Raw genomic sequence first — 27,168 nt, 5'->3', positions numbered from 1 at the left:
ATATCTTATACATTGTATGTATTTAATAAATATTTGGGGAATAAGTAAATGAATGAAACAGGTTTCCTATAATGGGAAACAGGTGTCCTACATATACATGTATATGAAACCAAAATTAATACCTTCTGTTTACATCTATATACATCCATTCATTTAAACAATAAATAAATATTAAGTGTCTATGACATAACAGGAACTAGGGACACAACCACAACACTGCCAACAGACTAGACTAATCAGGTCCCTACCTTTACAAAACTTACATTCAAGGAGTCACTTGATGATAAAAAATAAAAAGCCCAACAAATTATTACAGATTCTCATAAATGTTATAAGAGAAGCCAAAAAAAAAAAAAGAGAGTGCCTTCTTAGAGATAAAAAAAGGTCTATTTTAGATAATATAGTCAGAAACTCCTCTTTGAAGAAGTAACAAGTGAGCTGACTAAAGATGTCAATGAATAAGCCACACGAAAAGCTAAGAAAAGAGTATTTTAAGTAGATAGAACAAGTTAGAAGTACAAAGAAGCTGAGAAGGGAAAAGGCTTAGTATCTCTGGGAAAGAAGTAAATAGAGGCCAGCATATCTAGTATCTAGATCAGACGAGATCGGGTGCGTTCAGGGTGGTATGGCCGTAGACCATATCTAGTATCTAATAAGCAAAGGGAAAGAGTGATATAGATGAAGGGATGGAGATGAGGTTGGAGATTTAGGCAGTAGGTTGTATCATGTAGCATTTCATAGGTCCACAAAAAATTCATAATTTATTAGTGGTGGGGGATGGGGGAAGGCAGAATGGAAATTTTTTTTTTTTTTGTAAAGATTTTATTTATCCATTCACGAGACAGAGGGGGCGGGGGGGAGAGGCAGAGACACAGGCAGAGGGAGAAGCAGGCCCCCTGCAGGGAGCCCGTTGCGGAACTCGATCCCGGAACTCGATCCCGGGACCCCAGAATCACGCCCTGGGCCGAAGGCAGGCACCAAACTGCTGAGCCACCCAGGGATCCCCCTAGAATGGAAAATTAAAGTAAAAGTCCACCTCAAGGGATGCCTGGGTGGCTCAGCGGTTGAGCATCTGCCTTTGGCTTGGGGCGTGATCCCCATCCCAGGATCAAGTCCCACATCCTCCCACATCGGGCTCCTTGCAGGGAGGGAGCCTGCTTCTCCCTCTATGTCTCTGCCTCTCTCTGTGTCTCTCATGAATAAATAAATAAAATCTTTAAAAAAAAATCACTAGAAGAAAAGATTTTGTTTGACCATACTATTTCTATGTTTATGGCTTGGAATACAGAAGAGAGTGTAGTAAATCCAATTGAAGCGAAAGTTGGCTAATAACTTCTCTGGAGCTCTGTATATGACACATTCTCTTCTGATTAACAGATGTTCTAAGTCCACTAGCCACAGTGATGGATTTGTGATCAGCTGGGCCAATCACAGTAACCCTCCCAGTCCCCTGCACCCTCAAGCCCAGGGAGAAATTCAGAGCCAAGAGTCTTGGAGTATCTCCAAAAGAAACTGCATTTGTAGTTTAAAAATCTTGCCACAAAGAAAATTCCAGGCTGAAACAGATTCACTAGTAAATTTCATCAAACTTAATATAAGGAAAGAATAACACCAAACCTGTACAAATTCTTTCAGCAAACAGTAAAGGGGACATTTCTCAACTCATTTAAAGGGGCCAAAGATATTTTAAGAAAACTAAAGATATTCTTCACAAGCATAATGCAAAAATCCTTAAAATAAATTCAGGAATATATCAAAAGGATAATAAATATATCATGACAAAGTGGAGTTTATTCTAGGAATCAAGATTGCTTTAATGTTTGAAAATAATCAATGCAATTCACCATATTACAGCAATAAGGGAAAAAAATTGATCACCTCAGTAGATGCAAAACAAGATATAAAAAATTCAACCCTATCCATGACAACAACTTTTAGCAAGAGAGAGACTAAAAGCAGTAATAGTCCAGTGACAATAAGCACAATAAGTACCCAGGTCTTAGTTTCTGAACCATTCTCCAAAAATAGGAACTGATGCTGATTGGAGAAGTGGTTGATTCCAGGGCTGAGGTAGGGAAAATACAAGAACCATGAAAACTGTGTGGTAACAAATTATAAAGAAAGATAAAAAAAAGATGGGCATGTCAAATGACAGAAGCTAACCTGAAGGAGTGCCCAATGGCTAAAGTTGGAACAATTTGAACAACAAAATAATGATAGTGCTAGATTATAACCCAAAGTGTAAAATAAATATCCATGAGTCTACACTGATAAATACAAAATTAAATCAATGAGGGAGAAGGGTACTTAGAGAATCTCAACTATTAAATGTACAAAGACGGGCGGCCCCGGTGGCGCAGCGGCTTAGCGCCGCCTGCAGCCTGAGGTGTGATACTGGAGACGCAGGATCGAGTCCCATGTCGAGCTCCTTGCATGGAGCCTGCTTCTCCCTCTGCCTGTGTCTCTGCCTCTCTGTGTGTCTCTCTCATGAATAAATAAATAAAATCTTAAAAAATATATATAAATGTACAGACTGATGGAAACAGAAAATCACCAGTAGGCAAACAACCCAGGAATAATTGGGGAAGCAAGATTCACTAACGGATGCTAAAATTACTGGAAAAGGGACACCTGGGTGGCTCAGCGGTTGAGCATCTGCCTTTGGCTCAGGGCGTGATCCTGGAGTTCCGGGATCAGAATCCCACATCGGGCTTCCTGCATGGAGCCTGCTTCTCCCTCTGCCTGTGTTTCTGCCTCTCTCTTTCTGTGTCTCTCACGAATACATAAATAAAATCTTAAAAAAAAAAAAAAAACTACTGGAAAAAGTTCACAGAGAAATAGGGTATTTGCAGAATTTCAAAGCATCTTTCCATATATTTATTAATTACAACGGGAAAAAATTTTACAGTAGAGAAATGTGACAGATACCACTTTAAGCAATCTAGATTAATATTATCAATAAGACATACTGGCATGATATACACCCTGGTATGATGCTCCAAGAAGGGCCCAACATCACCATATGGTATTCTTGACAAAAATGCGTAAGGTCAGACCAGAACACTTAAGAGTAGTGGTCAGTTATTTTTGTACAATGTCCCTTAACTTGGGTATGTCCGTCTGACGTCTTCTCTTGACAAATTAAGGCTGGGTAATTTTATCACAGATCTGAGGAGACTAAGGAGACATGACACCTAAATACAACACAGGAGCCTGAACTGAATCTTGGAACATAAAAAGAACATTAGTGAAAGAATTGGTGAATAAAGTCTGTAGTTTAGTTAATATTATTGTATGATAATTTGCTGAATTTGATTATTAAGGTACTATAAAACATTAACATTAGGAAAGCTGGGTGAAGGGTACAAGAAATTCTCTGTACTATTTGTGCAATTATTCTGTAGTCTAAAATTTCAAAATAAAAAGCTAAAAAAACCCAACCAACAAAAAAAGTAACCCTTGGTAAATCAGGAAGGGAAGGTTCTTTTGCAACCTGATTAAGGGCATGTACAAAAACTCTCTCTGAATATCAAAGGATAAATGTTTCTCCCTAAATACAAAGCAAGGCAAGAATATCTGCATTGACCGCTTCCATTTAGCATTGTGTTGGTGGTTTGACCCAGTGCAATGAGGAAAGGCATAAAAGGAACACAGGTTAGAAAGAAAGAAAACTAAATTCTTAGATAACATGATTACAAACATAGAAAATCCCAAAAGATTTACCAAGAAACTACTATAAATATAAGTAAACTAATAAGGTCATAGGATGAAAAGTTATATACAATAATAAAGTTATATACAATAATAATAATACAATATACAATACAGTTATATTTCTGTATCAGACAAAACAATTGGAAAATTAAAAATTCCATTTATTTATTGTTTTAAAGATTTATTTATTTATTTATGATAGACACACAGAGAGAGAGAGAGAGAGAGAGAGAGAGGCAGAGACACAGGCAGAGGGAGAAGCAGGCTCCATGCCGGGAGCCCGACATGGGACTTGATCCCGGGACTCCAGCATCGCGTCCTGGGCCAAAGGCAGGCGCCAAACCGCTGAGCCACCCAGGGATCCCCTAAAATTCCATTTATAATCACATCCCCAAACAGGAAATATTTAAAAACAAATTTAACATAATTTGTGCAACATAATTTCACCTGCGTGGTGAAAACCATAAAATGCTACAAGAAAAAAATGAGACCTAAATAAACAGAAAAACATACCATGGTCCTGAATTGGAAGATTTGCTATTGTTACCACGGCAATTCTCCCCAAATGGTTCTGCAGATTCAACGTAATCTTATTTAAAATACCAGCAAGTTTGTTTTTTTTTTTTATAAGCTGGTTGTAAAATTTGTATGGTAATGAAAAGGACTCAGAAGAGCCAAACAATTCTGAAAATACAGAGCAAAGTTAGAAGACCTGCATTACCTTATTTCAAGACTTAAAGCTACGTAATCAAAACAGTTAAGCTACTGGCCTAAGGATGGACTTATAGGGCAGCCTGGGTGGCATAGCGGTTTAGTGCCGCCTTCAGCCCCTGGTGTGATCCTGGAGACCTGGGATCAAGTCCCACGTCAGGCTCCCTGCATGGAGCCTGCTTCTCCCTCTGCCTGTGTCTCTGCCTCTCTCTCTCTCTGTCTCTCATGAATAAATAAATAAAATCTTTAAAAAAAAATAGATGGACCTATATAGGTCAATGGAACAATATAGGGTTCAGAAATAAACCAACTAACGGTTAATTAATTCTCAACAAAAGGTGCCAATATAATTCAGTGGGGGAAAGGAGAGTCTTTTCAATAAACAGTCCTGAAACAACTGGATATTCATGTGGTAAATAAATGAATCTTGACCTTAACTCACTAGATACAAAAATGAAGTAAAAATGCTAAGATTGTTAAAACTTCTGTTAGAAAACAAAGGGCAAAATATTTGCAAACTTTGGTCAAGATTTTTCAGTCTGAAAATACATGAATCATAAAAGAAAAACTGATCAACTAGACTTCATCAAAATGTAAAACCTCTGCTCTTTTAGAAGCCATAATGAAAATGAAAAAAGTCCGAGCCTCAAGGAAAATATCTGCAAAACCTCTGACAAAGAACTTGTATCCAGGACACAGAAAGAATTTTTAAAACTCAGCAGTAGAAAAAAAACAAAACTCAATAATAAAAAGATAAACAGCCCAATTAAAAAATGCGCAAAATATATGGACATTTCATTAAAGATAAACAAGTGGCATATAGTACTTGAAAGGATGTTTATCATTAGTCATAGAGAAGTGCAAATTAAAACCACAATGAGATACAATTACACATCTATTAGAATAGCTAAAAGAGGACTGACACTATCAAATGCTGGAAAGGATTTAAAGTAACTGGAAAGTTCAATATAGGATTGTCAGGAATGCAAAAATGATAAAACCACTTAATTCTGACAGTTTCCTATAAAACGAAACATAAACTTACTCTTGCCATATAATCCAATAATTCAACTCCTAGGTAATTACTCAAGAGAAATGAAAACATAGCCACATGAAACTGTCAAAGAGTGGTCATACCAGCTTTATTGATAATAGTCCAAAACTAAAACATTAACCTACGTATCCACCAAGATATATCATACAGTGGAAATTATTCAGTGACAGAAAGGAAATGACTACTAATACAAAAATACACATATGTTAAAACTACATCCTTTAAAAGTAAAGGATGAGAGACATCATAATGGTAATAGTTCTTTAAGGAAAAAAAAGAACTTTAAAAATAGAAAACTAATTCAGATACTTCTTTCAAAAAGGAAAATATAAAGAACAATGAAAGAAAATGGTTAAAGAAAGAGAAATCAATCTAAATAGCAAGCAAAGAGCTCATAGAAATGCATCTACATTACAGCCCAGTAAAAAACAAATAGCTACAAGCTTGACGCTAATTCAAAGTCAGCATTTTCTTCTGACTGATGTACTGAAAACAGACTCCGAGAATAACAAGTCAAAAATGAAAGCTACTTTATCCACAGGAAGAGAAATTATTGCCTTTCATAAGATAAATTGTTACAGGCTAACATTTATTTTTAGACAAAACGTATTAATGGGAACTGGTAAAAACAATTACAAAGTTAGGGTTTTTTTTTTTTAAGTTTGGCATTCATTTCTAAAACTTGTTTTATTCTTTTTCAAGGCAAAAATATGTACTTTTGAAACAAGTGTAGAAGTGTACATTACCACAAAAAATGTTATGAAGAATCAAATAAAAATCTACATTTGCTTCTAGCCATAAAAAGTCCAGTGCTACTGTACAAAATCAACTAGTTACCTGAGTTACTGGATATTAAAAATCTTTATTCATGAAATATCAAAATAAAAAATATCAAAAAAATACCCTAGTAGCAAATCTGGCCTACTAATTACAAATGAACTATATAATCTATAATCACTACAGGTTTCTATAATCACTTTTAGGTTAATTTAACTACTACTACTTTATGCTTCTTTTGTTTGGCTGCTTAACCTATGTTTTCTCTAATGAAAATGTATCCCTTGTATTTAAAAAAAAAAGTCTATTACTGGAGAATTTTTGCCTATCTTGGTATAAATTTAAAAAAAATTCAAAATATCAGTGTTACTGAAGGCACTGAGGAATGTTTACATATATGCTACTAATGAAACTCTAGCAAACCTTTAGAAGATAATTTGATAATATATCAAAAGCTTTACAAATGAATATATTCCAATTCTAAGAATCATAAGGAAATAAAAGACTTCAATACGTATAATAATAAAAACTGAATATAATCCAAAAAGCCAACATTAGGGAAATGGTTACATCTTGGTCTGTATTATGAGATACATGCAAAAATAAACCAATAATTTATCAAATAACATGCAAAAAGGCTCCCAATCTACCAGTAAAAAATGGTCACAGAATCTGTACTAACAAGTGATTTGAACTGTCTTTTTTGTGTTATTCATACTTTCTACTCTGAGTACTTTTATTATAAAGAGCACTTCTAGCTTCTGTAAGGAAAAAGTTCTGAAAAGATCTTGCCAATTCTTCCCTAAAGCACTTAGCCAATGACATAGAGATGACGCTGAAAAAACAGAAAAAGTTTTCCATATTATTTGTACACCGATCATCTATGATTTTATGTTATTACCTAACAAATATTTATAATTTACCCACAAAAGATTGATTTTCCCAAAATGTATTTGGAAGCTGTGTTCCAATGTTGAGAGCAATGACTGAGCCCTTGCTTTTGGTCTCAACAACTTCCCTAATTCTTTTTTTTTTTTTTTTAAGATTTATTTATTTATGAGAGACAGAGTGACAGAGAGAGGGGGGGGGGTGGGGTGGGGGCAGAGACACAGGCAGAGGGAGAAGCAGGCTCCATGCAGGGAGCCCGATGCAGGACCCAATCTTGGAACTCCAGGATCACACCCTGAGCCAAAGGCAGATGCTCAACTGCTGAGCCACCCATGAGTCCCAACAACTTCCCTAATTCATCAGAAGCTCATATTCCATACAACTCATCTGGCCTGCTTCTCTCTGTACAGAATGAGCACATACAAACTTTTTCACAAAAATACTGAAAGGAATATATATAAAGTATATCATATGTAAAACTGAGAAAAATGGAAAACGTCTTTTGATTTCCAATCTTCTCATTTTTATAATCCTAAATAAATTGTTATATGCTCCTGAACTGATATATTTTTTTTCCTGTAAAATGAACAATATAAAACTCCTGAAGGGTTTTCTCTGAATTGTCAAAATGAAGGCAAAACTGCAAATTTTCATATATAATTTATAAAAAAACAGTGTTTGGAAATTACTGGAAATAAACAATATTAATTTATATCATTACTCTGGTATACTACAGCAACAAATTATTCTTAAAGTAATTAAACTACAGCATTTCTTTCTTTTTTTTTTTAAGATTTTATTTATTTATTTGACAGGGAGAGAGCACAAGCAGGGGGAGCAGCAGGAGATGGAGAAGGGAGCCTGACATGGGGCTCAATCCCAGGACCTCAGGACTATGACCTGGGTCTGAAGGCAGACGCCTAACTGAGCCACCCAGGCACCCTCATTTCTAACTTTTTAACATCTTTTTGAAGCAATAAATACAGAAACACTGATGCAATTTTAACCTTTACTTTGTGCTACTTGAGTGTCTTATCCCTCAAATCTTTTTTTAAATTCTTTTTTTTAAATTTTATTTATTTTTATTTTTTAATTTTTTTTATTTTATGATAGTCACAGAGAGAGAGGCAGATACATAGGCAGAGGGAGAAGCAGGCTCCATGCACTGGGAGCCTGATGTGGGATTCGATCCAGGGTCTCCAGGATCGCGCCCTGGGCCAAAGGCAGGCGCCAAACCGCTGCACCACCCAGGGATCCCTTATCCCTCAAATCTACTCTGTAACTAAAGAATGTATTAATATAGTTTTGGATGTAACGCAAAATGGTGGTTTTTATCAAATACAAAAAGAACTACCAAAGCTAGGAGTAACTATAAACTAAACATACTCTAGGAAAGACTGCCCCCTTGTGCCAATCAATAACTTCAACAGATTAAGAAACGACACTAAGAACTATATCCAACACTACAAGAACCCAGACTTCTAAAAAGGTCTTTTTCCATGTTCTGATTTCACCAGCTTATATTTAAAGTGGTGATCTTTAAAGAAAAATAAATTGAACAGTACATTAAGATCCTTCAGACATGACTAATTTATGACATTTAGCAGCAAATATCAACATAATTTGTAACATTTAATTACTGTGGATACTAGCTGCTCAAGGGCTTAGAGGCTAAACTCACAGAGAGGAGTAACCTTCTGACTTCTAAGTTCTACAACAAAATGCAGAGAAAATATTAAAGAAACCAGTAGCTTGCAGAGAAAAACATACATGAAAAAGGGATAGAATATGGTGACTTGTTTTTAAAACATACAGAGTTCATTTTTAGGCTTTTCTTCTGAATTCTTAGATAATAAGATGTTTTCTTTGGATCTGACCTATGGCCTGTTAAAAGCTTCTTTTCTTTGGATCTGACCTATGGCCTGTTATATAAAGCATATATAAGTGGTAACAGGGCATTCAAACATAAGTTATTATCAGCATCATTACTACTATCATTACTACTAATCAACAGTACCAAACAAATATATTAGATGGATTGACTTGCTAAAGAAAAGAACATTAAGGATAAAAAGATAAAAGTAAAAACTAAGTGATGTGAATGCAGATTTTGGATATTCCATAGCATAGTATCTTTCCTAATTAACAGCTAGAAAAGTTAAAATTCCATTTCTACCAAATAGGGTTCTTAGGAGAATTAAATGAATTAGCACTGATAAACCACTTGCTATAAAAAACACCACAAAACGTTTGTTACATCAACAAAGGAATTTGTAAGCATGAGAAGCTACACGGCATGTATGTATACAATAATACCTACTTTCGAAGGTGGTCATGTTCTTTCAAAAATAGTTCAGTTCTTCTGTTGTTTACTCCAGATCCACTTTTATATGACCTAGAATAAAACAGAAAATTTAAGAACATTTTTGGCAGATACCGCAAAATAGAAGTGATTGACTCCAGTAATATCCATAGTAGACAAATTGAGCCTATTGTTTTGAGTGAACAGTTAAAATGTCATTTTCATCTTCTAAAAATGACATCCATAATAAATAGAAAAATATAATTGCCTCTCTAATTTAGGGTTAAGTGTTTATTTTTTACCAAAATAATCCAACATTTTATTTTATTTTTATTATTTTTTTAAAGATTTATTTATTCATGATAGACATAGAGAGAGAGAGAGAGAGGCAGAGACACAGGCAGAGGGAGAAGCAGGCTCCATGCCAGGAGCCCGACATGGGACTCGATCCTGGGACCCCAGGATCCCGCCCCGGGCCAAACGCAGGCGCTAAACCGCTGAGCCACCCAGGGATCCCCCTAATCCAACATTTTAAACAAACAAAAGTCTTTTCCTCTACTATTGTTGTTATTATTTTTTTCTATTATTGTATCTTAATTTTCTCCAAATGGAGATAAAATTTTAACTGGTTACTACACAGCATATGGGGTAGGAAGCTACTGCTATAGAATGTTTTCCTTCACAATGGTATATGTACTCTATCAGCTAAAGCCTATGAAAGCCTATGGAGCTAAAATGAAGCTTGAGATCTGCCAATTCTGGCATTTGTCTTGGCTGTAAATGCACTAAAATTTACAAGAAAATAATTTTTATCATTACTATCAACACTCATGTTTCTGCTCTTTACTCATGTTAAAAAAACAAAAACTAAATGCAAAATTCATGAAACTGGGGCGCCTGGGTGGTTCAGTTGGTTAAGCATCTGCCTTTGGCTCAGGTCAAGGTTCCAGGATCCTGGGATTGAGCCCTGCATCAGGCTCCCTGCTTGGTTGGGAGTCTGCTTCTGCCTCTCCCCTCTGCTTGTGCTCTTGCTTGTTCATTTTTTCAAAAAAATAAATGAAATCTTTAAAAAAAATTTCAAGAAACGGCACATATAGGAAGACAAAAGAGGGCCATGCTGATAAAACTGAACTGCTTGCTAAGAGGCAGTGCTAATTTGCAAAGCAGAGAAGGAAAGAAACCCCAGGAAAAGCATCATGAGATAACCAAAAATGCATAGAACTTGCAAGATAGATGATTCTTCTTCTTCTTCTTCTTTTTGTTTTTTTAAGTAATTGCCACATCCAACATGGAGCTCAAACTCACAACCCAGAGATCAAGAGCCATGCACTCCTCCAACTGAGCCAGCCAGGGGCCCTGAAGACAGGTGATTTAGATTTAAATCTATACTGGCATCATTTATTATTAGCCAGTTAACCTTTTTTTTTTTTCCAGTTAACCTTTGACAAGTCTCTTAATACCTAGTTTTATAATTTAGTGCTAATAATTTCTTTTTTAAAGATTTTATTTATTCATGAGAGACACAGAGAGAGAGAGAGAGAGAGGAAGGGAGGAAGAGACACAGGGAGAGAGAGAGAGAGAAAGAGAGGAAGAGACACAGGCAGAGGGAGAAGCAGGCTCCATGCAGAGAGCCCGATGTGGGACTCGATCCCAGGTCTCCAGGATCAGCCCCTGAGCTGAAGGCGGCGCTAAACTGCTGAGCCACCCAGGCTGCCTAGTACTAATAATTTCTATCTATACCAAAAAACTATATGAAGCTAGAAAAGAGGTAATATATGGAAAAGTAGTGTACAATTGCAAAGAACTTTAAAATGTCAGTTATTACTACTATATCTCATCTTACTAATCATATTCTGCTTTGCATTATATTAACCTGAGTACATGTCTTACTCCTCTCTAGTATCCAGATTATAAACTCCTAGAGGGCTAAGTTGGTCTTTTCATTTCTAGCTTCTACTGTGACTGATCAAGAGTCTTACTCATGGCTGGTAATCAGAAAATAGTTTAATGAATGGATGAACATGTTTCTTTTATGATTATTTTTCAGAAAGCAAGTTGTTAGAGTGGGCTATATTCTAACAATTCCCACAAATTTGCCTCAACACCGGTTCTCAATGTATTCCTAAAAATACGTACATGAATAGTCTGTACAGGTATTAAGTAAAAGACTTACATGTTCCTGAGAACTATAAATATTACAAAATATCTATCTAATTATGGCAAAAATGTTGCTTTTTTTTACTCCTACATGTTTCACAAAGTACATAAGACTAAACAAGCATTCAAAAAACAGAACAAACAATAAAAATTAACTTTCCAAGATAATTTTTGGGGACAGGAACATAACTTTGATGGCTGGGTAAGCCTCGATTAGTTTCGAACAAAAATTCTGAATGAAATGAATATGAAATTACTTCTGTTGCAAAACTATCTTACTGTCGAACAAAATAAAGGATCTCTAGGAAAATATTTCTCAGAGTATACATGGTACATATCAGATTATGATATGGTGATGTATACTATAGATACGTTTATGAAACATAAGATAATCATTACTTACGAAACATAAGTACCATAAATTTATCACAAGGGATGCCTAGGTGGCTCAGTGGTTGAACATCTGCCTTCGGCTCTGGTTGTGATCCTGGAGTCCCGGGATCGAGTACCGGATCAGGCTTCCTGCAGGGCGCCTGACTCTCCCTCTGCCTATGTCTTGCCTCTCTCTGTGTGTCTCTCATGAGTAAATAAATAAAATCTTTTTTAAAAGTTAAATTATCACAGTGAGACAATGATAAGCATCAATAGATGGTCCAAAAGTGGAAAGTCTTCACGTTTAATTAGCTGCCCAACAGATCTACAATTGTAAAAAACATTTTATTTTTTATTTTTTAGATTTTACTTAATTCTTTGAAAGAGAGAGGGAGTGGGAGAGTGAGGGGAGAAGCAGAGGGAGAGGAACAAGCAGACTCCTTGCTAAGTGTGGAACCCAACAGGGGCTTGATCCCATGATCCCAAGATCATGACCTGAGCAGAAATCAAGAGTCGGATGCTCAATTGACTGAGCTGCCCAGGCACTCTGAGAAAAAAAATTTAAATGTGCATATGAAATGCCAGAATGCGTTATTGAACGTAAGGTAAACGGATGGAAGAACAAATCTTTAAAGTTACAGACTGAGATTAGCATAAAAACATTGGGAGTTCTTAAATAATTTGACATGGCTATGATGTTTGAATAAAACCTGGAAAACAGATATTTCAAATTCCAGAGAAATAAAAGTTTCTTTCTTTATACACACATATATATAAATTTATATATATACATATATATAAAAATTACTCTGAGATACATATATATATGTAACTGTTAGGATAGGTGGTTATCAGAAAGGGAAACACAGAGAGCTTCAACATCCTACAAAATAACATAAAAGGTAACTTACTCAATATCCTTTCGTACTGATCCCATCAAATTTTCCCTTTCCCGTATTGCCATAAAGTTTGCTTTGGTTTTATGGAATTCATGTGTATAATCCTGCAATAAATCAATATCCAATCTCAACATAAGCTCTTTATATGTTTTCATCTTACTGAACCAATTATATACTGTCATCATATAAGTTACTGTCAAGAAAATTGCTATTTAAGAATCAAATAGTCACGAGGTAAAAACAACATTATAGTCCCTTTCCTGAAGAGTGACCAACTTTTTTCAAATGAAAACAATTCAGTGTTGGGGTAATAGTACCACTAGATCGCTATCCCTTGTATCTTCTAGTACTTTGTCTTATGGGACAGAATTATAAAGAAAAAAATAACTTTAAGATAAAATGATTCCAAATAGCCTAGGATAAAACTTTGAGGGGTTCTCTCTACTTATTAGTATACATCCAGTGGAGCTTACTTTCAAATTTCATCTTTTTGCAATTCCCACAGAAATTTAATTTCTAAACCGTCAAAGGAAGAACAGAACCAAAAGAATTACAAAGAACAAAATAATCTTTAAATATTTCCCTTTCTCGGGCAGCCCCGGTGGCTCAGCGGTTTAAGCGCTGCCTTCAGTCCAGGGCGTGATCCTGCAGACCAGGGATCAAGTCCCACATCAGGCTCTCTGCATGGAGCCTGCTTCTTCTGTCTGTGTCTCTGCCTCTCTCTCTGTGTCTCTCATGAATAAACAAATAAAATCTTAAATAAATAAATAAATAAATAAATAAATAAATAAATAAATATTTTCTCTACTACCATACTTTTAAGTAATTAAGGAGTATTCTTTACTTTTTAAAATTTAGAGATGCATACAGAGAAGATGAAAATCATAATTTCATCTCCCAGAAAGCCCCTACTGCCTCTTTGAACACAAAAATATAAATAAAAATGGAGAGCATACTAAAAAGAGCACCAAAAGGAACAAAAATAAAAACCATCCTGTTCTAAAGCTCATAACTATGATCATTTTCTTCTATTTTCTTTCAGGAACTACATTTCTGTGTATACCAGCTTACCTATTATTTCTTTCATTTATGCTAAAGAAATCAAGCTACAGTTGATTCTTGAACACCACAGACTTGAAATGCACAGGTCCATTACAATTCTGCAAATATATTTTCCTTATCATTTTTAAATAACACTTTTTCTTCTCTTCTACTTTATTGCAAGAATACAGTATATAATATGTATAACATTCAAAGTATGTGTTAACCAACTGTTTATGTTAGGCTTTTAGTCAACAATAGACTATTAGTACTTAAGTTTTTAAGGAAGGCAAAAGTTTTATGCAAATTTTCAACTGCACAGGAGTGGAGAGGTGGGATGTCAGACCCCTAATCCTTGCATTGTTCAAGGGTCAGCGGTATTCTGCTATATACTGTCTTTCCAGTAGTTCATAAAATATCAAATAATCTTTTCATATTAACAAATAGAAATCGGGGTCCCTGGGTGGCTCAGCGGTTTAGCGCCTGCCTTTGCAGGGTGTGATCCTGGATTCCCAGGATCAAGTCCCACATCAGGCTCCCTGCATGGAGCCTGCTTCCCTCTCTCTCTCTCTCTCTCTATACATACATATATATATATATATCTCATGAATAAATAAATAAAATCTTAAAAAAAAAGAAATCTATGTTCTTTTTAATAGCTGTATAGAATTCTATCTTATGACTATCATAATTTAGTAAATACCCTATTAGTAAACATTTTAGTTACTTTCGTCTTAAAAAATGCCATTTGAAAAATATTCTATATACATACTTAACTCCTCTCTTTATTTTTATTTTTTTATTTTTTTAAACATTTTTTTAATTTTTATTTTTTAACATGGCTGCATGTATTTTTTTTTAAAGATTATTTATTTATTTATTCATAGAGACAGAGAGAGAGAGGCAGAGACACAGGCAGAAGGAGAAGCAGGCATCATACAGAGAGCCTGATGTGGGACTTGATCCAGGGTCTCCAGGATCACACCTGGGCTGCAGGCGGCACTAAACCACTGTGCCACCGGGGCTGCCCTTAACTCCTCTTTTTAAAGTGTGAAGAGAAGTGGATTAAAGAATCTTACATTAAAATTGATAGTACTAACCCACCAATAGAGAGATAGACCACCAATTCATGTTCCCAGCAACAGTGAATGAGGGCTCACTTTTCTATATTCTTGTAATACGCTACTGGATGCCTCAATATTTGCTAGCTATTCTTCAATATTTGCTAACTATTCTGACAGGTGAAAAATCTTTTCTCATTTTGATTCGCATATCTTCTTTTCAGCATGTGGCTGAACATCTTTTTACAGTTTTGGACACTTTCTGTCAACAGCCAGTTTGTATCCTTTGCTCATTTTCCTATTGGGTTACTTTTTAAATTTCTATTATTTCTGTACATTAAGCAAATTAGACATTCATTATAGGTTCTGTTATTAGGTATTGTTTAAAAATATGTATAATTTCTACAATGTTTAATTTCACCCATTCTAAACTCCTATAGTTTTTCTACATGTAAGTCTTTGATCCATTTAGAATTTATTCTGGATGTGAGGACTGAGACAGAAATTCAAGTTTGTCCCCTCTCCCCACACAATCTGCTGACGGCTACAGGTCTATTTAATTTACGATACCTCTTGTTCCTACTCATTTAAAATACCACTTTTATCAGAAACTTAATTTCTATGTCTGCTCTGTTTTATTGGTATTTTTTTTTCTCCAGAATCAAACTTTTTTTTTTCTTTAAAGATTTTATTTATTTATTTATTCATAGAGACACACACAGAGAGAGAGAGAGAGGCAGAGACACAGGCAGAGGAAGAAGCAGGCTTCACGCAGGGAGCCCGACATGGGACTCGATCTTGGGTCTCCAAGATCACACCCTGGGCTGCCAGGCAGCGCCAAACCACTGTGCCACCGGGGCTGCCCAGAATCAAACTGTCTTAATTCTTCTAACTTCTTAACAGGTTTTAATATCTGGGAGAATTAGGCACTCTTTACTACTTACCTTCATTTTCACGTTTGTTTTGTTTTGTTTTTTTAGATTTTATTTATTCATGAGAGACACAGAGAGAAAGAGAGAGGCAGAGACCCAGGAAGAGGGAAAAGCAGGCTCCATGCAGGGAGCCTGATTCAGGACTCGATTCCGGGTCTCCAGATCATGCCCTGGGTTGAAGGCAGTGCTAAATCGCTGAGCCACCCAGGCTGCCCAACACATTTTTTTTCCCCCTTGGTTGCACTTGTATGTTTGTGATTCCAAATGAACTTTGTTGTCATTTTGGCAATTAAAAAAAAAAAAGAAAAGAAAATGAAAAAAGAAACAAAAACCTCTTTTTCCATTTGGAGGGACTCAACTTATAGGCTGATTTAGAGAGAAATCCTCCTATCCAAAGGCAGAGTAATTCTTTCCTTTACTTAATCTACTTTCATTTTACTAAGTTTTTTTTGTTTTTTGTTTTTTAAGATTTTATTTATTTGACAGAAAGAGCGTGTGTACAAGCAGGGGAAGCAGTGGAGAGAGAAGGAGAAGCAGGCTCTCCGTTGAGCAGGAAGCCCAAAGTGGGGCTCAATCTCAGGACTCTAGGATTATGACCTGAGACAAAGGTATATATACTTAACTCACTGGAGCCACCCGGGGGCCCAATCTCAGTAAAGTTTTATACATGCAAGTCCTATTCATTCTTATTAAATTTATATACAAGGATTTTAGTTTCTTCCATTATATTTTCTAACAGGTTATTGGTTATATATAGGAATACTTCTTGCTTTACTATATTAATTTTGTAATCTACCATCTTAATTTCTTTCTAATTTTTTTAAGTTGTTTTTCTTAGTTGTATTAGATAATCTTTTCACTGCTACATAATACGTTTTGCCTTTTCCTTGTCACTATTTAGATCTTGTTTATTTATATCTCTAATTGCACCACCAAGAGCTTCCAAAACAATATTAAATACCTGTGGTGACTGGGGATATCTTTATCTTGTTTCTTTAAAGAGAATGCTTTCAGAGCTTTATCATTAAGCATCATGCTCGTTTTAATATGATATACACATTTTACCTTAGGTAAATGAAGTGTCTTCCTATTCTTATTTTTACAACAGTTTTTAAAATTAGAAATGATCGCTTAATTTTTTTAATATTAAAAACATTTACCTTCCTATTCATACATTTTTAATATATCTGTATATATAAATTTTTAAGAGTTTTTATTGGTATACATTTAATATTTTCTTAAATATACTAAATATAGTAAATTACCTTCTTTCTACATTATCTTCAAAGCCTGATGAAAGTATACTCTAAACCACCATATTGTGGCCTATGCATGCCATTAGCTCTTCCACTGTTATTGCTAGCTAGCAAGGTCTCCCACAGTAGAAGTATATGTACCTAGTGATGAATGTTATTCATTTTTACCAGGCAAAAGCAAGAGCTATCGGGTATTTTCAGAATTTTATTATAACAAAGGGGGAAAAAAAATAAAACAAGACAAATTTCTATAGCATAATATTTATTGTCTCAGAAGACTCTTCCCTTTAGTCTCTAAAATACATGTATACACATTCTATTCAGGGATTTAAAAAAACCCACTACAATAACTTAAAAGTCTAAAGCCCAATATATTACCTGTAATATATCTCTATGTCTCTGTAACGTATGCATCAGTGCTGCATTCAAAGATGGGACACCCGCACTGTTGGTATATTCTGCCATTTTATCATTTACCCCTGTAAGCTAAAAAGAAGAGGAAGGAAAAGAAAACCAGTAAAAATATTTTTAAAAGCACTATAAAGAGATAAAAGTAAATTATTTGCCTGTATGCTCTTCTGGCTAACAACAAAGCAAACAAAAAAACACCCTGAAAGCAAAATGACAGGCAAGGATTCAGTATTTCCCCCCTAAGAATCCATAAAGGCTAAAATAACACCCGTAAGACTTGAGAATGACTATAATAAAAATTCAAGGGGCCTCGGCAGGCACATATCTTGGATGAAAGGGTGATTTCAATAAACATGTCTGCATTAATATAATCGAGTACCATATCTAACAAGTGATTAACACAGCTGACTAGTAAAACAGCCAATTAACAGAAAGTACTTACCCTTGCCAAAAGCTGTTCAATCTCAATTGCCATCGTTTCAAACATTCTGTCTTGGCTTGATCCATTTAAAAGAGGTGTTGTGTCAGAACTAAAGAGAAGTTCCAGTAAAGAGAATCCATTACTTAAACCTAAACCTTTAAAACATACTTAAAATAATAAGGTAATTATTCTTAAAGAGGGCAAGTGGAACCTCAGAGACATTCTGTTTAAGAAACTAGCTTTTCGGGGATCCCTGGGTGGCTCAGCGGTTTAGCGCCTGCCTTTGGCCCAGGGCGCAATCCTGGAGTCCTGGGATCAAGTCACACATTGGGCTCCCGGCATGGAGCCTGCTTCTCCTTCCTCCTGTGTCTCTGCCTCTCTTTTTCTGTCTATCATAAATAAATAAATAAATAAATAAATAAATAAATAAATAAATAAATAAATAAATCTTTAAAAAAAAAAAAGAAAGAAACTAGCTTTTCTAGAAAAATCACACACATTCTAATTATTAAATTCAGTATAAAATAGGTGGTTTTTTTTTTTTTTTTTTGAGAGTGTACATGCACATATGGTGGTGGATGGGTGAATGGTGAGGGGCAGAGGGAGAGAGAGAATCTTAAGAAGGTTCCAAGTCCTGTATGGAACCTGACACAGGGCTTGATCTTATGACTGTTAGATCATGACCTGAGCCGAAATCAAGAGCTGGATGCTTAACTGACTGAGCCAAGCCACCAAGGCACCTCCAATATAAAGTGTAATTGTACATAAGGTTTTTCTGAGCTTTAATGTATCTAACCTTAGTAATGTAGAGTAACTTAAGCTGTGGCAGTGCCCAATTAAATGCTGAATCTAAAAAAAACAAATTATGTGTAACAAAACTGGAGAACTAAGTAGTACTACATAAAAAAGAAAGTATAAAGGGTATTATGAATTATGTTATGAGATCTAAAAAAAAAAAAAAAACAGTCATGAGATCTGTGAAGAACAGTCTTTCAAATTTTTACTCCTAAGCAATAATGGTTATTCAAATTAAGTTCTCTTTTCTTTCCTTGACTCTTGCCAAAAAGAAATAAAATTGAGATTTATAGGATTCACAGACTGGATTACTAGTTATTAAGTAATCAGGAACTGGCTTTAAGGCTAAAATAGATAGCCATGTCCAGCAGGGAAGTTTCAGTACCAACTTTCTACATTTCTACTTATATTATGCAATACAGTAGGGGTTTTTTTGGTTATTTTTACAAAAATGTGAACTGTTTTCTAATCTGAATAGTCAGTCAAAAATCTAACTTTTTACAAATGAAACTTATGTTTGACAGATTCAAATTCTTTTTTTTTTTTTTTTTAAGATTTTATTTATTTATTCATTGGAGAGAGAGAGAGAGAGAGAGAGAAGCAGGCTCCTTGCAGGGAGCACGATGTGGAACTCGATCCTGGGACCCAGGGATCACGCCCTGAGCCAAAGATTGATGCTCAATCTCCTAAGCCACCCGGGCATCCCAAAAGATTCAAATTCTAAAACCAGATGTCCTTGACAGGCCAGGTGGCTCAGCAGTTTCACACCACCTTCAGCCCAGGGCTTGATCCTAGAGAGCCAGGATAGAGTCCCATGTCAGGCTACCTGCATGGAGCCTGCTTCTCCCTCTGCCTGTGTCCCTGCCTCTCTCTCTCTCTCTCTCATGAATAAATGGGTAAAATCTTTAAAAATTAAAAATAAATAAATAAAACCAGATGTCCAGAAAATTTATTTTGCCTCTTCTGAAAATCGACTAACCTTCATTTGGTCCCCAAATGGTATGCATTATCATGTGAGCAGCTCAACTGAGATCTCAGTTCTACTGAACACAGATAAGTACCCAGGCAATGACAAAGCTCTTCAATCTTAGTGAAGACTTTGTCCTGCCCTATGACAGTGCTTGGGTGTGGTAAATGAAAATAGATTAAAAAAAAAAATAGATTAAATCATCAGTTTAACATTAAAAAAAAAACAACTTTGGCTACTATTTCCCCCTCCACATACAATTCCACAGCAATAGTAATGGGCAACAAAGTAATCAAAAAGTAACTAATGAAAAGGATTTTTACTTAAAATGCTTAATTAGGTATGAAATTTTTATTTCTAATTTACTTGTCTTAAAATACATCCAAATACCTAGTTCTTTTTTTTAAGATTTTATTTATTCATGAAAGACAGAGAGAGAGAGAGAGAGAGAGAGAGAGAGAGAGAGGCAGAGACACAGGCAGGGGAGAAGCAGGCTCCATGCAGGGAGCCCGATGCTGGACTCAATCCCAGGACTCCAGGATCACGCCCTGGGCCGAAGGTAGGTGCCAAACCGCTCAGCCACCCAGGGATCCCTCCTAGTTCTTTATTATATGTTAGAGCTAACCCAATGTTCTATGGTTACTTCTTAGAATGTGCCCAGGCAAAAACGCTCTAAATACTACTAATAGGGATCCTCCCCAGATATATGAAAAAGAACAATGGGCCAACAAACGTGAGCTCCCTGAAGAGGGAAACTGCTTGTTCACAGATGTATGGCAAGCACCTAGAACACTGTCGGGCACATGGTAGATACTCATTAAATACTTGAATAAATGAAGAGACAATCTCCATTTTCACCATTCTCAGAGTCTATGAGTCCAGGGAAATGGTCAAAAACCTCTCCACAATACTACAATTCAGTTAAAGTGAATTCACTTTATAGTTAATGTGATGATCCATAGGCCATAAAGTTCTCAAAACACAAAAAGTAAAAAAAAGTAAAAAAAAAAAAAAATTTCTCCTAGATGAAAAATTCCAGTCATCACCGAGTTTATTCAATATGACATGTTTTCAATCTAGGCAATAACAACACTTTAGAATATACATTGAATCTTTGATCCTCATGGTCTTAGGTTTCTTACTGAAGGGAGAGTTGGGCTGTAGGAAATCTACAAAGTCAGTCCCAATTTGTTGTAGAAGTATTATATTCATGAAGCACAGAAAATATAGAAAAAGCATCATGTAATTGTGTCTCTTGACAATTCAGAGTTTTAAAATTGTATACTCACTGGCATAATCAAGCAGGACACTTAAATACAGGAAAAATACTTTTCAGTGATAAAATAAGTTTAACATACAAAAGAACCTTTGTCATTTTCTTTACCTGCTAAGTAAAGGCAAATCCAAAATAACATCATGCAAACAAAGCTATATGACATGGCAACAGCTTACTTTTAGGTCCTATAGTCAGTATGTTCGCCCTGCTATCGTTAATTCTTTAATAATTTGCCCTTATTTAAAAGAAGCAATACTTTGGCTATGATGTTGAAATGAATCTTTTTGTTGGAATGTTCATAAAAAGGTTTAGAGTGGGGTGCCTAGGTGGCTCAATCAGTTAAGTGTCTGCCTTCTTCTCCGGTCATGAGTATCACATTGGGGTCCCTGCCCAGTGAGAAGTCTGCTTCATCCTCCTCTTCTGCCTCTCCTCCTTACTTGTGCTTCCTTCTCTCTCTCTCTCTCTCTCTCTCAGATAAATAAATAAATAAATAAATAAATAAATAAATAAATAAATAAATAAAACAAACCTTGAAAAAGAAAAAGTTTTAGAGCACAGGCTCTGGAGACAGAAAGACCTGGGTTCAAATCCATGCTCAATTTTTATTGTTTTATAATGATTGGCTGAAAAAAAATCCCACCCACAGCCAATCCTCAAAAAAGTATATGAAATAAAGGATAACAACTCTGCTACCAGCAATTCCACTGATAGATATGTGCCATTTTTATAGGTAAAAATGTTCCTATCAGCCTTCATATACAGCTCTTACAACAGTATCTGACACGTGATGAACACTGTGTCAGCTATTAAATTAGCAAAAATTAGAAACAATGCCCATCTGCAAATTATAATACACAACACAATCACAATATGATGCTGTATGTAGCAAATGAATATACCACAGTTAAATGTACCCAAAGCTTAATCACAAAGATAATGTTAAACAAAAACCAAGTTGCAAAGTAACTATTGTAGTAAGATACTACAAATTGTTAGGAACACAAACATATGTAGTAAAAACATAAGATTATAGGGAGGCAGAAAATGGGAAATTAGGGGCTTCAACTGAACTGATAATGATTATTTCTTAAAGAGGAAAACAGGCACATGAGGATTCATTATTCTTCATATCTTTCTAAGTATCTTAAATATTTCCTAATATTTTTTTAAACAAGTGGATGGCCTAAAGTGAGCATAAGATTCAAAGATAAGGATACATTTTTCCTATGTTCAATACAATACTGTTCTGGTTTCTCAAAAAAGAACCAAAATTAAAAACAACTTCAATGATTAATAGTGAGGATACACACTGCATTAGATTCATTATAAAACACCAGAATAGCAGTATGTATACTTTACATTTGAATAGTTTCTTAGATCCATTTAACAACCAGAAGTTATAAGAAATACAATGTGGGAAATCAACCACATTCCCTTACACTGCTAAACTAGAAACTTACCTCTGATACAGACTCATTCTTAAGCCTTAGCATTTTCCTCCTGACACCATCACAACCTTCACCTAAGGATCCCAAATAAATGCTAGTCTCAAGAATTAAGAAAAATTTTTATAAATTACTAACATATAAATAACAAAAACACATAAAATACCAAAAATTCACCAATAGACTGAGTTGCAGAGTTACATATTTTAGCTTATTTTTTAATGATTTTAAAAACATTCTATGGCTTAAGGCATAAGAGACAGAATCTGGTAGTACCTATACCTGTCGCGTCTTCCATCTCGGGCACCGCTGTGACTGTAACTTGTACATAGTTTACTGAAGGAAACTAGTTTCAGGTCAAGTTCATTTTCCAGCTGTCGAGCTTGTTTTCTGAGATCTTTGACAAAATTTTAAAAGCAAATAATTAAACACGAAGAGTCCATCACCCAGACATAAAAATCACAAAACTATTCTGAAGAAAACAAACTATGAAAATAATCATATATTGATCTAGATTCCCCATTAAGAAAAGTGTTAAAAGGAGAAAGCCAAAGACTTCCCCAGAAAAGCACACTGTCTCTTATTTAAACTTCAGATGGGTCATGAAATGGAGAGACAGTGAGAGGTGGAAATTTCCCCTGTATTCCAATGATAGCTAGGCAACAACTGTTGTTCTAACATCCCTGAAATGGTTTCTGTAACAATGACTAAAATTTTGTAATTTGGGGGGAAAACAGAAGACAACACAAATCATAAAAGAACCTGAGTATGGTTTATGATCAGCATTACATCAATTTATCAATTAACTTCATAAAAGAGAACCCATCACTGTTTTCGACTGAGGTTTTCCTGTCTCTTTACATTCCAAAGCTTATGAATTTCTTAGTAGAATGAGTTATTAACTGATGCTTAAAGAAACAATAATTATTAACAAAGGATTAAAAATTGGCCTTTCAGTAAGTTTACTGAAGGAAATTCACAGAGGCTAAAATGAATAATAAACTATGTGACTAACAAGGTCAAATAAAAGTATGACAAAAATAAGGGCCTAAGTTTTAAAAGAACAGAAGCAAAAAGAAACATTATAGTAATTTGGCTTAGTGGTTGAGGGACAGAAGTCCAGTCAGGAGGCAGAGACATAGGCAGAGGGAGAAGCAGGCTCCATGCACCGGGAGCCCAACGTGGGATTTGATCCCGAGTCTCCAGGATCATGCCCTGGGCCAAAGGCAGGCGCCAAACCGCTGCGCCACCCAGGGATCCCTAGATGTGAATACTTTCATTCATGGTAAAGTGGGCCTCAAAATACAAGGGCTGAAATATATAAAGAAATATTATAAGGATCTCATCTTTCAGGAATAAGGATTACAAAACATTACTTCAATATATTTATCAGCAACCAGAGTAGGAAGCAGTAGAACACAGTGGAGCATATTTTGCCAGAGACCAAGTCTCCGCATCTTATCTCATCCTAACATCCTGAGATTTTGAGAACTTGGCTCTGAGATTTATTGAAAATCTACTGAACCAATGAACCTTCCTTTTTGTTTTGTTGTTAAGATTTATTTATTTATTTTTAAAGAATTTATTCATGAGAGACAGACAGACAGACAGACAGAGAGAGAGAGAGAGAGGGCAGAGACACAGGCGGAGGGAGAAGCAGGCTCCATGCAGGGAGCCGGATGTGGGACTCGATCGGGGGACTCCAAGATCACGCTCTGGGCCGAAGGGAGGCACCAAACCACTGAGCCACCCAGGGATTTATTTATTTGAGAGAGAGACAGTGAGCATGAGCAAGGGAAGGGGGGGGGGGGGGACCGAAATCCTCAAGCAGACTCCTGCTGAGCTAGCAGCTGGAGCAGGGCTCCATCCTAGGACCCTACCTTCAGGGTTTTTCTATGCATTAGTAACCATGTGCTTAAAGCCCTTCGCACAGAGTAGGATGTCAACAACAAGCTGTTGTAATTATCACAACATGGCGCTTCAAAAAACTATAGCCTAACGACTAATATTAAGGATACCAATAGCCGGTTCTACAGAACTTAAAAATGTTTTCTATCTAGCACACACATTTCAAATGGGCATTTAAATACATGTTTTAAACTATAATCATGCTTCTCTGCAACCAGAACTGTCCTCCCTAGTAGAAAACATCCAAAAACCAAAACAAAACAAAACAAAGCATTCTGAAAGTGTAATAAGGCAAATACGGACGAACTTAGAACTAAGCTCTTAGACCAACTAACTGGCTGCTCGTGACAGTACTGTTACTCGTGGTTTCTAAGAGGCTTCGGAGAGTAGCTCCCATTGTAATAGAGCAGAGAGACAATGGAAAGAAACAGATGAGCCTTGTCTGACCCTCGGTCGTCATCATGGTCCAGGAGGGAATTTTATAACAGCCCACTCTACCGGAACATATTTTCATTAATTCAATAAACGTACTTGTCAAATCACAAGACAGGTTTTTTTTGGGGGGGGGGGGGTGCTAAAGAGGTATATAGCAAATGCAATCATCGCAATTCACACTGGTTCTCTCAACTTTCGCTTTTTAATAAAACCCATCTCCACGGCAGAGGGTAATTATTTCCCCAGTCTCCAAACCGCGACTGGAAGTCTCCAAACCCAATCCTCGAAGTCCCAGCCCGAAGTCCTGCCAAAGGGACCGAGGAGGAGACACTTCGTTCATATAACTTCCCTCGATGGACCGGACTGACAAGTTCCTTCTTCCCCTTATCCTACTCCGCTGTCCAACAGTCACCCCAACTCTTAAAACGCTGACTCTTCCAGCCTCCTGGGGTCGGGATATTCTCGCTCAAAACTCGTCTCCTCTCAGAGTTCGTCCCCCAAGCCCCTTCGTCCAAGTTCGCCTGGCCCCTCAACTCAGCTCTCCCCCAGGGACTCAGGACCTTCCTTCCCCGCCCAGCTCCTTCCGCCCACCTCTGTCCCAAGTCTCGCTGCCTCTCGGCTCAGCCCCCCTGCCCCAGACCGTTCGGGCTCTTCAGCCCCCAGGCCAGGGGCTCCCACTAGAGAAGCCTCACCCGTCAGCTCGGCCGCTCCGGAGGCCGGGCTCTTTCCTCTGCCGCCTCCCCCAAGACCCGTCCTTACCCAGCCCTTCTACCTCTTGGTGAGACCCACACGGAAGCCTCGCCCTCACCTTCCCAGTAATTGCTGGTTCCTGCAGCCATCTTTGTTGTCCAACGTCAGTCGGGATAGGAGAGTAGAGACGAGGCGAGCCAGAGAATCACTTCCGCACCTTCTTCCGCCCCGGCGCCAGGGCCGACGGGATACGTCAGTTTCCACGGACACCGCCCCCCGGCGGTCAACTAATCCTTTTACAGCTCTTCAGCAATGGGGCTGGAAACCAGGTTTAATCCCAGACACTACCTGAGTGTCTGTCCCGGTGCTGCTCCTGTCCTCTCCGGCGCCCCAAACCCGCATCATCGCCCTCAGGTCAGCTTACCCCCTCTCTCAGCAGGAGCCAGCGTGGCGGACAAGAAAGTCATCGTCAGTGTTCAGCCAACCGCTTTCCCTTCTCGGCGCCGCAGGCTCCTTTCTTCCCAAGACGAGCCCTTTCATCCGGCCTCCTCCGCGGGTGCTCCAGCATCCCTCGGGCTCGGGCAGGTGTGCGGCCTACCTGGCCGCCTGCGTCCGTGCACCTCATCCGGCCCCCTCAACCTGTCGGAATCAGCCGTCCAAAGCCGCCCTGAAAGACACACAAATCATCGCAGTTGGCCTGTGTCCGCATTTTACCGGTTCTAGTGAAATGTAGAAAAGTTACGTCCCATAGAGGTGTTTAAATCACACCTGTCCCTTTACCCACTCCCACTTACGACTCTTTAAGATTTCCTCTACATTCATTGAGAACCACACCACATAACGTTACAATTTTTGCTTCAACTGCCAAACATGACTTACAGAATTCAAAAGCAGAAGGAAAGTGGACTGCATTTATCCATACTTTACTCTTAACATTTTTCTTTCTTCCCTCCCGATGTTCCAGGATTCCTTCTTGTATCATTGCCCTTCTGTTTCAAGAACTTCCTTTAGCCGTTTCTAAAGAGTAGGTCAGCTGGAGACAAATTCGACTCGTTTTCCTTCATCTGGTAATGTCTTGATTTCCCCTTAATTCCTGAAAGATATTGTTGCCAGATGTAGAATCTGAGGTTCACAGTTTTTTTTTTTTTTTTTTCTTTCCCTTTAGCACTTGAAAAACGTGCCCAATTCCTCCTGGCCTCCACGGTTCTGATGAGAAATTGGCTGTTTTTTGAATTGTTTTTCTACTATAGCTAAGTACTGCTTTCCAGATTTTTTCTTTACTTTTCAGAAAGTTGATTAAGATGTGTCTTAATGTGGATTTCTTTGGTTTTATCCGGTTTGGGATTTGCTCAGCTTCTTGAATCTTAGGTTTATGTCATTTGCCACATTTGCCAAATTTGGGGAATTTTCAGCCGTTGTTTCTTCTAAAACTTTTTCTGTCCCTTACTCTTTTTCCTCTCCCTCTGGGATTCTGATGACATGAATGCTAGATCTTTTGTTAGAGTCGTACATATCCCTGAGGCTCTACTAATTTTTTTTTTTCAGTCTGTTTTCTGTTGTTCAGATTGGGTAATTTCTATTTTTTAAAAAATATTTTTAAAATTTATTTATTCGTGAGAGACAGAGAGAGAAGCAGAGGCAGATTTTATTTATTTA

The 27,168-nt window shown here is 36.8% G+C and overlaps 1 protein-coding gene across 6 annotated transcripts in view; it reads right to left on the bottom strand.

The window, feature by feature from the left end:
• The window catches only part of GOSR1 (golgi SNAP receptor complex member 1), a 69,858-nt gene extending 43,658 nt beyond the window's left edge, over positions 1 to 26,200 (bottom strand). For 2 of the 6 annotated variants that reach the window (XM_072747911.1, XM_026016115.2), the window contains exons 1-6: positions 25,631 to 25,732; positions 22,756 to 22,876; positions 18,018 to 18,105; positions 17,543 to 17,650; positions 12,887 to 12,978; positions 9,465 to 9,539 (exon numbers count right to left, since the gene is read on the bottom strand). In XM_072747911.1, the coding sequence (XP_072604012.1) occupies positions 9,465 to 9,539; positions 12,887 to 12,978; positions 17,543 to 17,650; positions 18,018 to 18,105; positions 22,756 to 22,876; positions 25,631 to 25,661 (515 nt within the window). In that variant the 5' untranslated portion in view covers positions 25,662 to 25,732. Of the gene's footprint in view, positions 1 to 9,464; positions 9,540 to 12,886; positions 12,979 to 17,542; positions 17,651 to 18,017; positions 18,106 to 22,755; positions 22,877 to 25,630 lie in introns of all 6 variants that reach the window. The other 4 variants (XM_026016114.2, XM_026016113.2, XM_072747910.1 and 1 more) reach the window with 4 other exon arrangements.
• Between the last annotated feature and the right edge of the window lie 968 nt (positions 26,201 to 27,168).

The sequence above is a fragment of the Vulpes vulpes genome, chromosome 2 (genome assembly GCF_048418805.1).
Source record: "Vulpes vulpes isolate BD-2025 chromosome 2, VulVul3, whole genome shotgun sequence".
In the NCBI taxonomy this organism is placed as follows: domain Eukaryota; kingdom Metazoa; phylum Chordata; class Mammalia; order Carnivora; family Canidae; genus Vulpes; species Vulpes vulpes.
This window is presented reverse-complemented; position numbering and strand designations above follow the sequence as displayed.